A 13,130-nucleotide genomic window follows, 5' to 3' on the forward strand; every position below is an offset into this window, starting at 1 on the left:
GACAGAAATGCTAAATCAGTGACCAAAACCTGCATGAGAGGGTTATTACTTTGAATTATGTACATATAGACATTTCATAGAGATTTCTTATTACAGAGTAAGTGCTTTAGGTGTTTTGGTGGTTGACTTTGGCCCTATGGAGCCTCACTTGAGAGCTGACTAACATTAGACTGCTGGTAACAATAATATACGAGCTCTAAAATAAAGCAACTAGTAGGATCTAAAATGTTATAGTTCACCTATAAATTACAAGCTGTAATGTTGTATTACATGCATGTACTATTTTCTGTGAATCCCTTATGTGTGTGCAGGTATATCGCATGCAGCATAGGAATGGCGGACTCCAGACAGCTACTATATAGAGAGGTATTTACACACCATAAATACTCAAAAGCCGGGTTTGATTTTATGAAAATGTTAAGGATTGCGACTGTAATAGCATTTAAAATCAATATGTCTTTGGCAGATCAGAAAGCTGTGTATATTCAAGTGAACTTTTGTGGAATATATATTTACGTTATACACTGTGTAACAGCATGTCTTACATAATCGAAGTGCAATGACCAAGAAATATTTATCTTTCTATCTTTCATCGCGTAAGTCCATTTAGTTTCTACAATATTGATGCAATAGTGGCTTAAACACATTAGGCTCCTGTCTAAAAGCTGACTCTTTACTCGGTAATGGAAACGACAACAGCAACAACAGAAAAAGAAAAGTTATACAGTATGAGCAACACAGAAAATTACATAAATAATGATCCATAATAGAAAACTTCAATGGATGCCTTCTCAGGACAACATTTAAAACATCAGACGAATCAGAAATACTGTATAGTTTGTATATGGGCAGAGGAAAACATCCCTTGAAGCTTTAACAATAACAATAATCATAATAATAATACAAATAATAATAACCATAATCATAATACAAATAATAAAAAGGGGGCGTGTACCTGGGGCAGTGGGTGTGTCTCCCTGTGGGGTTGTCACGGGCGACTTGCTATAGCCAAAGGAAGTGAAAAGTGGAAGCAGTGGCTGATGGGAATGTGGTGGAGGAGGAGGCGGTGGAGGCAGGATATGGATCTGATGGAACGTGGTGTCGTTGCCGTTGACTACCGCGTTGGCAGGGGCAACCGTCGCCGGAGGAACCAGCGGTATCTTTTGAAACTGTTGAGTGCAAATGACTGTGCTGGCCAAACCTAGATAACAGCCACCGCGACGACACACACGGACACATACACAACCAGCCAACAGTGAGCCACCGCCATGTAACAAACAAACGACAAAACAGAGAATTACACGTAAGAAAGAAAGGAGGGAGGGAAAAAAGGAAAAATTAAAAACAAAGGCTGAAGTGACAAGATTAAACAAATAAATCAAAAGTGGTGAGGGACATGGCTGATGTTAAAGGGCCAAGGAGTGGCCAAACAAATGTGGGCATTGTTGAAATGAAACATATGGAGAGGTTCAAAGGGAGGTGATGGATGGTGAAAGAGGGGATGGACCCAGGGAACTATTAGGTGCTTTATTCTTTTAACATGTGCCTTTCGGTCTTATTTTGTGACACAGGAAATGACATCCAGTCAGTATGTTCTATTGCATGTCATTAGCTATTAGCATACAACAACAAGGACCCAGGGACTGATAACTATTAGTTGCTTTATTCTCTTACCGTGTGTCTTTCAGTCTTATTTTGCGACACAGGAAATTACATCCAGTCAGTATTTTCTATTGCATGTTGTTAGCTACTAGCATACAACAATACGGACATGTAACACTTGCCAAATATCCAGCAGTGTTTATTGGCTCACCAGCGTCCTTCTCAGTAGTTAAATGCCACTAGTTGCTGTACAGTATAACTCATCACATATATGCCCAAAATAGGTTGTTTAGCTTAGCGCTTTGCACAACTGTTACAAATTGGTATCAATATGTCCTTTATATGAACATTTGAGCGTTGTGACTTTCATTAAATTGCTACTTAAAAGTGGTTGTATTGCGTTCTACAGCACTAAATTGGACATATGACATGAAATAGTGCACTCTGCAAACTAGCTAGCTAGCTAGCCATTGTGCTAATAACTTGAGTGACTGTTTACAGTATAGAGTGTTGTGTCTAAGCTGACTCTGGTGAGTCAAGCCAAGTGCATACTTTATTCTATTCCTATCTGACAAATATAGAGTGCTGCAGGAATTTTTCCTAAAACCCAAAATTAGATAGCATTTTTGCACTTTAGGTTCCCTTGTCAAGAAGTCAATGTTTTTTTTTAATGTTTTTTTGGTTAGATGCCTCAGATAAGGTCTGTGGTTAACACGAGCTTAAGAGATTCTCACGTTTTGTTCTACGATATAAAATACGTCAGTAAATAACTCAAGTTTTTTTTACGTGAAAAATGTGGTTGCTAACAAGTGGCAAGATGAGACTACAGAGGTTGTCAGGGACATTAAACGTCATCACGGCAAACACGCAAAATCTAATTACAAGTGGTGGTGCCATTGAAGTCTTTTCTGATCAATATACTAGGCATAATCTATTCCATGAAGTTAAGGCTAGGTTAAGGTACTTGCTTAATAACCTTATATAGATCAAGGAGGTGAGGGTCTGTTAACACTGCAAGTGCAACATAATCTAAAATACTGTGCAACCTGTTGGTAGTCCTTTATAGGTCTGTGCATTCAAAAATATAAATGTTTCATGTTAGCAAAGCCTGCCATTGTCCTCGGACAATGACTTTGCAAATTTCTACTTTACATGGGTTCCACTATTACTTTGCCAACAAGTGGTACTGTGCCAAAAATATCAGTGAAATATTTGTCAGTTGTGCACAAAGATGGTCATTGTGCATGATTTGGGAATCAAACAAACCTTTATAATATGCTGAATACTCCAATACAATATATTTACAACTCACTACTAGGACCTAGCTTAGATAGCTACTGAATTAGATAGCCTTGATAACTATCCACAAGCCAACAGGTCCCTGCTTTTATACAGTAACTGTCCCATTCTCATTGAGGTCACTGTAATTGTTGTTCTTTTAAAAAAATATTTTCATCTACTTGATGTTCTAATTGGTCATTTATGTTGGTTGAAAATAAATGTTTAATGAATGTAGAATCCCTGTTAGAGGAAAAAGAAGGAAATGAGAGGTGCAGTACATGTACAAGAAACTGATGGGGGAAGAACGGTGGGAAAAAAGAATAATTAAAAATTTATGAAAAACAGTTGAGTAAATTAAACCCCTTGCTAAAACAGCTGCTGTAGCCCCAAGTGTAAGTGTGTGTGTGTGTGTGTGTGTGTGTGTGTGTGTGTGTGTGTGTGTGTGAGACTGTGCCTGGCAGTGATTCATCAATATGGCTGTGGAAGCTGAGTGGGATAGCTCCAGCTGTTTGGTACTGTAACCACAGCTGCTATATAACGCACTGTTTTTAAGGACAGATGCAGCCACAACGGCATTTTCCTAACTTGGAGCAGGTTCCATAGTGGTAAAGGGACCGTACAGTAAATACAAAGAATAATGTGACTACGTGAGAGAGGAGAGATCATGTGAAAGAGACGAGTGAGACTTCTCTGATTACAGGGAATGAAGCAGACAGCAACGGAGGGACAGGAATACAGACTGAGACAAGTAGGACATTATACTACAGAGAGACAGACGGATGGACAGACAGAGGTACCAGACCTACAGACGAACACCAATACACAGTTAAAAAACATCTGAGCCTCTTTGGGAGAGCGCAGTGACACTTTGGGATGACGCTCTGGACGAATGTGCTCTGTAGATCTCACCAGAGAGATAAAAAAGCTCATTATAGGTGATATAAAATGGAGAAAGGAGCTTAGAGTAGTTTTGGGGAGATTGACACATTAGCTGGTCAGCTTGCCTGTTAAGTAATGTAAACACAGAGATGACACCAAAATGAGACCTGTAACCCCGGGCACATCTTTTATTTGATTAGCAAACATCAAATTGCTCATCATGTAATCTTAAAACGAGATGTATCGCTGTAAGTTTACATGATGAGCAATTTGATGAATAGTTCAACATTTTTGTTTTTTATACTTGTTTGCTTTCTTGCCACATGTTAGATGAGAAGATTGATACCGCTCTCACATCTGTATGGTAAATACAATGCTAATGGTTAGCTTAGCTAAGTAGAAACACTGAAAACAGGTGGAGCTAGCTTGGATACACTAGAGGTGAAATTAATTATTATTATCATAACTTGAACTTTTGCGTGTAGAACAGAGATCTTCAACAGGGGGTTCAGGAACCCCAGGGGGTCCTCGTAGTCAATGCACGGGGGCCTTCAAATTATTGTTAATTTTTGAAAGTTTTTTCAAAAATTAAAAATTCTTAATATGAATCCAACATATTAGCAAATGTAAAGCCCCACTACTTACTGGCCTGTAGGTAAGGTAGTCACTTAGGCCATACACAGATACAGTTAATCCTAAGGATTCACTGTGCCACATGTATGTTTAACATTGAAAAGTGATTTCTAAAATCATGGCAATAATAGGTTATTTTAATAGCTTAGTATGCTATGCGCTAAAAAGGGAATGTATAAAGGCTTTAGGCCGCCCTACATGTTATTGTAGGCCCAGTTTAATATTCAACTTAATTTTATACAATATGTAGTAGGGGGTCCATGCTTTGTCTCTCTTTCAGTTAAAGTATCCTTGGCTTAAACATTTTTTGAAGACCCCTGGTATAGAAGAATATAGTGGCTGGCTGGAAAACACAAATGACCCCTATCTACTGTAGAGCCAGTGTTTGATTTGTCCGTTCTGGGCTACTGTAGAAACATGGCGCTGCCACATGTTGGACTCTGTGGAAGAAGATCAACTCCGCATGTAGATATACGTAAACGGCACATTCTAAGGTAACGAAAACCCACTGATTCTTAGTTTCGGGTGATTATACAATGAAGAAAACATAGGTATTAATATTATACCTATATATCTGTAGACTATTCTAATGGAGCTCAGCGTAAATTCTTTCAGGAAGACTTCAAATAACTTAAATCACTGCTCTCTCTTCCTGCATCAAATCAGCTGTTTAGAGGCGTTCACCTTTCAGTTAAACCAATCAAAATTAGCCATGAGTTTCAAGGGCCAATCACAGCATTACACCCCTGCTTTAAATCTGTCTCTCTCCCTGTGCTGTCAGCTGTCGTTTCAGGCAACGCGTGCAACTCTCCACCTCCCCTTCCACCTCCAGTCATCGTCACCCGCGGCACCCTGGGTCTTCCCCTGGCTGACCGCTCCGTCGCCTCCTTCGGTCTGGTCTTCGGGCTCCTTCTCCGCCACCACCGGTGTCTAGATTCCATTGTGGGGGTTGTGTCCTGGTTCTCTTTGGAGTTTAATCTCCAAAGACTCTGTACATTTTATAATGCATATGTACAATAAACCTTTGCATATCTACAGCAAAGTCTCTCCTGGTTGAATTCTATATTCCATTTCTGCCAATAGATCCCCCTACACACTGGTACTCTGAGGTCAATTTAAAGTGGATACATTATGCATCTGCAGACCATGTATCATGTTTTTAACCACTCTAGGCAAGAAAACAAAGAAGCGTATTTCCCAAAATATCGCACTATTATCATCCAGCAGGTAATGCTAAGTGTCAGCAAGGAGAACTGAGCACATTATCAGCTGGGACGCACGGATGATTTTTGTGTGTCTGTGTTCTCATTACTTAACAGATATTTTCATCACCAGGCTGAACTCCTGAAAATGTTGTGTTTTCATCCAGGTAGAGTTGTAGTGCAGTTAAAATCTGGTGGATGTGCAACTAAAATGCTTCATAAACATTCATCTTGGGTTACATCTTCAGCATGCAGGGATGATAGCAGGCCGACTCACAACTGTCTTCTCTCCCAGTGAGATGAAATATCTCTGAGATGATTTGTATTCTGTATTAATCCAGGGAAAGTTAACTAATGTTGAGCTGTAAGGTTAAGTGCCTTTCTCTGGGGTTTATGGGAGAGGCTAGAACATTAATCATTCACTTAGCTTCACTTTTCTTCATCTTCTTCTTTTTCTATGTTTCTCCGAGTTCTTCCTCTTCTGTGTTTCGCCCAAATATGCGAAATGTAATTGCCATGACACTTGGCTGACACTCAGCTCGGTCCCGATTTGAATGAACTCCAACACACTCCCATACACACACACACACACACACACATAGGAGGGCACACACACCTGTGCGCTTGCTGATGACTTCCACCATGGTGGACGGGAAGTAGCCCACCCGGTCGTTTCCTGTTCGGTTGTCATGGATACAGCCTTTCCAGCGTCCGTCAGGGTGCTGCTCCAGAACCTGTCAGGTGGGCATGTTTTACGACAATAATAATAAGTTTCTTTGTGCACCTCAACCGTGTCCGCTGGTTTAATAACATTATTAAAAAAATAATTTTTTAGCATTACTGAAAAGCCTTTAAAGAACCCGCTCTTTTGAAGTGAAAACTACTTTTCTTTCAAATACAAATCTGCATTCGAGAAAATTCCAGACACCAGCAAATTATTCATTCAAACCCTGAGGGAGGAAGCCTAGGCGCTGCTTGGCTTCCTTATTCCAGTAATACCCAAAGGCTGCATAAATACTCATAAATATTCACGAGTGGTGGATGGACTGCCGTTTCTGTAAAACATATTTGTATTTGTAAATGAGGGAAGCTGAAAAATCCCTCATTCTTGAATATTCATGAGTAATCTCAACGAACAAGGAGCAAGCTTTCTCAAACTACCGGCCAATAATTAAATACCCAAGCAGGATGGTTGTCACGGCGATATTAAGTAAACCAACCAGTAGGGCTGCTCGATATGAGGAAAATATCTAATTGTGATTATCTGGACTGATATTGTGATTGCGACATTATTCACAATATTGTAGGGAATGATCATTTTCAATGAAATATATTAATTTAAAAATTTAAATAATTATAGTGTGGTTTTTGTGACAAAAACAAAGATTTTCTTTAGTCTCTAGGATACGTCTCTGCAGCACCACAATACTTCATTCAGAATGGTTTGGTTTGCTAAGAAAATACTCAAACGATTAAGCAGTTATTAAAATTGTTTCTGACTACAGTATTCAACTAATTGTTTCAAAGCAGTTCAACGTAGAAGATTTTCCCTTCCTCAAATTGTTTCGTTAAACAATATTTCTTTTTTTTGTGGGCATTTTAGACCTTTAATTCCACAGGACAGATGAAGACATGAAAGGGGAGAGAGAGGGGGAATGACATGCACGCAGGTCAGAGTCGAACCCACGGCCGTTGCTGCGTAGACAAGTTAACCTCTATATACGTGCGCCTGCTCTACCAACTGAGCTAATCCGGCCACATGTTAAACAATATTTTAGCAGCCTGAAGAGGTAAAACAATAAAAAAAGCTTTCTCATTTTGTGTAATTTAAAAAAAATATGAAAACTTTGTGCATCACTATAGTCAACAAACCAAGCTCAAGTAACTCACTTTTCAGCTTTGATGTCAGAAATGCTCAGTGCGTCTATTCATAATGACATCTTTTTGTTGTTGTCAACATTGTGAACGGCCATGTTGTGTGTGTGTGTGTGTGTGTGTGTGTGTGTGTGTGTGTGTGTGTGTGTGTGTGTGTGTGTGTGTGTGTTACCGTAATGACGTCTCCTGCTTTGATGTTTAGGCTGGTCAGGTCATAGTTGTTGCAGTAATCCTTCAGAGCCCGAACCTGAAGGGCCGCTGACGCATCTGAGTGACAGAGAGAAAGCCGGTGAATCCTATTGTACATTACAGTACATGTACATTCATTACAGTACATTATTCTGCAAAACACATTATCGTGTCAGCACGGTGTGCAATTAAATAGTTCCAGTTATGGAGAATCGCTTTAAACCAGAGTGCAGTACCATCACTTTTCAAAATGTAACATGTTCAACATAACAGCATTACCTCATCATGTTATCTTCCACACCAAAATCATGTACACATTTCTTATTGTTTGGGGAGCATCAGTTAAAGGAATATTAGAATATAGTTTCATATTTTGGGAAATCCATCCATCCATCCATCCAACCATCCACCCATCTTTCCATCCTCCCCCACCCCCACACCCATCTATCCAAGAACCCACCCACCCATCCATCCACCCACAAACCCATCCATCCATCCCCCCACCCACACACCCACCCATACACCCATCCATCCATCCATCCATCCATCCATCCATCCATCCACCCATCCATCCATCCTACCCCTCAGCAGTTGTTTGATCTCTCGGCTGGCTTGTGTTGCAGTGAACTGGTAGACGATGTCGAGTGCAGTCTGGCTGTAGGTGTTTCTCACCGTGGCGTTGATACCACTCTGTAGAAGAGGAAAGAAGATGGATTTGGTATGTTGACTTTTTAATTTTCTTGTTTGTTTGTTTTATGCAGAAAGTGAAAACAGACCATTTTTTTGATCTGTTATTGTTAAAGGGACAGTTGACCCCAAAATCTAAATAACATGTTTTCCCTATTACCTGCAGTGCTATTTAACAATCTAGATTGTTTTGGGGATTTTGGAGTTGCCCAGTGTTGGAGATATAATGGCCGTAGAGATGTCTTCTTACTAATATAATGGAACTAGATGGCTCTCTTGTGATGCTCAAAGCTCAGACATTGCTGTTGAGTTTTTCAAATGTATAATTTTGGCGCTTTGAGCATCACAAGCTGAGTGCCATCGAGTTCCATTATATTGGAAAAAGTCACACAATCTATGTGTGGAAAATATGTATTTTTGCTTTGGGGGTGAACTGTGAAGGTGTTTAATAGGTATAAAGAAAGTCTTCAATAACTAGATACTGTGGGTAATAATTTTTGACAACATGGTTTCTGAAAAGAGACAGGTAAGAGGAAAAATATATATTTTTGGGGTGAACTATCCCTTTAAGTTTGTAAAAAAATAAAAAATAAAATAAAAACACACAGTATCCAATTACTTAATACTTTCTTCCTACTAACTAACTAAACACCCTTAGGGATGTAATAATTTACCATCATAGCATCAACAGAATATAACCCATGCTTGCTCATTCCCTGTAGCTGTAACTAACCACAACAACCTCAGTTGTTCGGTTCAGTTCAAAGTCGCTTCAGTGCAAAGACTCGTATCCCAAGTTGGTTTTGCGTGCTGGAACTCACATGGTCGTTGACACATGCAGCCTCTTTTCTTTCCATTAACCCCGTGGCATTTTCATGTCAGCCACACAATGGCTCATTTACATCATCTCTTTCTAGCAGTGCAGTTTAGCAGTATTTCTCATAACTGAGCCTCGATTTTATCACATGGGGATGTAGAAATTGCTTAAATCCTTTCATAAATAGGCCATGGGCCCCAGACCCCCAATGCATTTAATGCATGAACAATTTACCAAGGAACACTAAGAATGTTTTCATTATAAGTAATATACAAGTATTGCAGAGTAGAATGCATAGAGTTTGGTCTAGACCTACTCTATCTGGAAGGTTTCCTGAGATTACTTCTGTTATGATTTGACACTATATATAAAATTGAATTGAATGCAATTAAAACCCTTTAATAATATTACATTCATTCAGTTTTTGGCAGCATCTTTTTAATTTATTCATTCTTCAAATGATGTACAGTTTGTAATGGGTTACAACTTACGTGCACAAATGTAGTCATATAAATAAGATTCATTCATTTCAATTTGATCTGAAAAACATTTCCACGGTCTAGTCATTCATCACAGAAAACAGGCAGCCTTGTTGTTATGACAAAAGATCAATTTGTTTTATTGTAATTTTATGGAAATAGAAAATGGCTCTCCTTTTTATGCCACCTTGTGAGTGTTACTGTCACAGATATAGTAAGTAAATTACAGTAGCTGCAGACAGCAGTTCCCATTCAGGGGAGGTTTTGGCCTCTTGTAATTGTCCTTTAAGTGAACTCGAGCTGTCAGTGCTAGAACGTTTTTCAGTAGAGTTCCACTTACTTCCAGCAGGAGTCTCACTGCCTCGGTCTTGCCACACAGGGCAGCTTCATGCAGGGCAGTGCCCGCTTTGGTCTGTCTGTTGATGTCGATACCTGCCTGGATCAACAGTCTGACAGCAGGGGCAGAGCGGGGGGGTGAGAGAGAAAGGGTAACGGTATGAAGAGGAGAGAGGGGGAGAAAGAGAGAGGTGTCAAAGGACATACAGGATTTTTTTTCTCCTTCAATTAATTTATTGAAATCATTTGACATTGACATGTTTTAATTAGGTTAAGACATGTTCAAGGAGTTCAGATAGAGCCTGTATCAGGGCCATATTTAGTTCAATGTGTTACATTTTCAGTAGCCTACTTTATTCATTGAAGCCTCTATGTTTACAGGCTTGTGGTGATGCGCAATGTGCTATAGGTGCCAAAGAAATCTATGTTTTGTACTGCCAATTTGTTTTGTTTTGTCATGGTTCATGTGTATACAATAAACATTACACTTTGTGAGAAAACAATTGTGGCAGAGAATCGTGATATCAATTCTAAACAAAAAATTCGGGATTCATATTTTTCCCCGAATCGTGCAGGCCTACTGGTGGCCCACTGGGCCTAAGTCACCCCCCACCAGGTGTGAGCCACTGGGAATTTTTTATTCTTATTTTTAAGGTACAGTAAGATGGCTCGGTTGAAAACTTAGACATAGTCATATTTTCAAATCTCCAGTTAGCTTTCAGCATCAACTTAATGTAGGGCCCTATGGAATCTGTCTTATAGCTTTCATAAATTCTCAATTTCGCAATTCTGTAATTGATTGAATGAAAAGAAACTATTGGGCTCTAGATTAATGCTGCCATCAGTCTGTGACTGGCCGCAGCCGGGCCCTCGTCGATAAAAAAGAAGACACTTGCCTCCGGGCTTAACAACTTTTCTGGGGGAAACCCTGAAGTACTTATGTATAGTCAGTGTATGACCTACAGTAGATGGAGGTCAGCATGCCCACAGTTTGGAGAAACAGACAGTACAGAGTACTGACACGGAAACTAAGAAATGTACTGCTGTGGATGGAGGCAGCAGCTAAAAAAAAATCTATATTAGCTTACGTGTACGCTCTATTTAGAATAATTTCACCTCTTTACCTTGCTGTCAGACAGCCCATTACGACGGGGAACCAAAGTAGTTATATACATCTATGCTGTTGTCAAAGCTACCAGACTCTAATTAATTAAATCTAATTACAAAATTTTCCTCTACTGCTTGCTGTCTACTGCTGTCTCGTCTGGTTAATTTGTCTTATTCTGTTACTCTGGTGAATCCAGACTAACCCTTTAAAACACCAATTTGGTATTTTAATGTATTAGAACATCACCAGCCTTATACCTTACATGACAGGTTGAAGGTTAAAAGATCAGATGACAGGAAGCAACAGTAAAAAAAGCCGTAAAAAACACCATACATTTTTCCTTTAACTGTGTGTGTGTATGTGTGTGTGTCTTCCACAGACTGCTGGCCATGCCTAATGATCATCATTTATCAGTGTCACTTCTAGAGAGGCATGCTCTACTCAATCAACTATGACAGGCTTTCTTTCTCTCTCTATCTCTCTCTTTATTTTTCTCTCCCTCTCTCCTTCTCTCTTATCTTCCCTCAGTCACAGTCTTCTCTGATCTTTCAGTCTCTCCCTGCTTCCCTTGGCGTCTATGTCTGCCAGGCAAACCAACCCCTGTACCGACACACACACACACACACACACACACACACACACACACACACACACACACACACACACACACACACACACACACACACACACACACACACACACACACACACACACACACACACACACACACACACACACACACACACACAGCCCAGAGTTACTTAAAAGTGTTTGCGAGCAATGAGAGTAAAAATAGACTTTGTGGTGTGTGTTTATTTGCCGTGGCACACCGTTCTGCTGGGGGATCTTTCATTCCGAAGCTCTGTGCCGAATGCTGACATCACCACGGCAACAAAAGTCACTTTGCTATGAAGCTCTTTTGCAAAAAACAAACAAACACAAATTGGACGCACATCCCCTTCGAGATGAGATTATAATGACTTGACATTTAGCGTGACAGAGGAGTGCCATCATGCAGATCTGCAGTCTTTCCAGTCTTACTGTAAAACTTATTTAGGAGTAGCTGACTGATGCATATCTCTCGCTGTATGACAACACTATTGTTCCATTATTCCTTCACTTAATTGGATCAAATTGTCCCCCTGTCGTGTTACAGTACATATCTGTTTTCTAGATGCTCAGGAGGACATTTAAACCCAGTAATTTATTAGAAATGGGGTGTGTGTGTGTGTGTGTGTGTGTGTGTGTGTGTGTGTGTGTGTGTGTGTGTGTGTGTGTGTGTGTGTGCGTACCTGATGATGTCTATGTGTCCGTTCTTGGCAGCCAGATGGAGAGGAGACGTCCCGTTGGGGTCGGTGGTGTCTCCTTTTTTGGGCTCCAGCAAAGCAGCACACATATTACTGGACAGCAACAACTGGACCACCTACACACACACACACACACACACACACACACACACACACACACACACACACACACACACACACACACACACACACGGAACACATCGGATCGATCATTTCCGCAGATTGTCTTCAGGTACTGCTGTTTTTGGAAAGAAAGGTCTAAAAGCGTAGGTTCTTACCCCAACTCTGCCGAACTCACAGGCCAGGTCCAGAGGTGTTTTGCCTGCGTTGTCCACAATACACGGGTTGGACTGGTGCTGCAGCAGCATCTCCGACTGGAGACAGGAAACACACACACACAAAGCAAACACCCACCGACGCATGAGAAAAAAAAACAAGAGATATTAAAAAAAATCCATACCACGTCTTGGCAGAGAGCCAAACGTCACACCCTGGCTACCTTCTGTTCCACTGGCTTCTACAGCAACTAACAGGGGTGGGGCCTATGCATGTCTTTTGGACTTTGTGGGATGTAACCAAAGGCACCAGAAGAAAATAAACAGACTTTATTGTTATAGCACTTTGCATACATTTACATGTAGCACAAAGTGCACCCTCCCCCCCACACACACACAGCTATACACACATAACACATTATCACCCCAGCACCATTCCCCTAACCTACCCACCCACCCC

At 40.4% G+C, this 13,130-nt stretch overlaps 1 protein-coding gene across 7 annotated transcripts in view; it reads right to left on the minus strand.

The window, feature by feature from the left end:
- caskin1 (CASK interacting protein 1) overlaps positions 1–13,130 on the minus strand; it is a 149,905-nt gene that overhangs the window by 47,372 nt on the left and 89,403 nt on the right. For 6 of the 7 annotated variants that reach the window (XM_028598503.1, XM_028598500.1, XM_028598505.1 and 3 more), the window contains exons 5-11: positions 12,674–12,769; positions 12,381–12,511; positions 9,985–10,093; positions 8,243–8,351; positions 7,645–7,739; positions 6,214–6,331; positions 956–1,201 (exon numbers count right to left, since the gene is read on the minus strand). In XM_028598503.1, coding sequence (XP_028454304.1) covers positions 956–1,201; positions 6,214–6,331; positions 7,645–7,739; positions 8,243–8,351; positions 9,985–10,093; positions 12,381–12,511; positions 12,674–12,769 — 904 coding nt within the window. The remainder of the gene's footprint in view (positions 1–955; positions 1,202–6,213; positions 6,332–7,644; positions 7,740–8,242; positions 8,352–9,984; positions 10,094–12,380; positions 12,512–12,673; positions 12,770–13,130) is intronic. The other variant, XM_028598506.1, reaches the window with a different exon arrangement.

The sequence above is a fragment of the Perca flavescens genome, chromosome 15 (genome assembly GCF_004354835.1).
Source record: "Perca flavescens isolate YP-PL-M2 chromosome 15, PFLA_1.0, whole genome shotgun sequence".
Classification (NCBI taxonomy): Eukaryota; Metazoa; Chordata; class Actinopteri; order Perciformes; family Percidae; genus Perca; species Perca flavescens.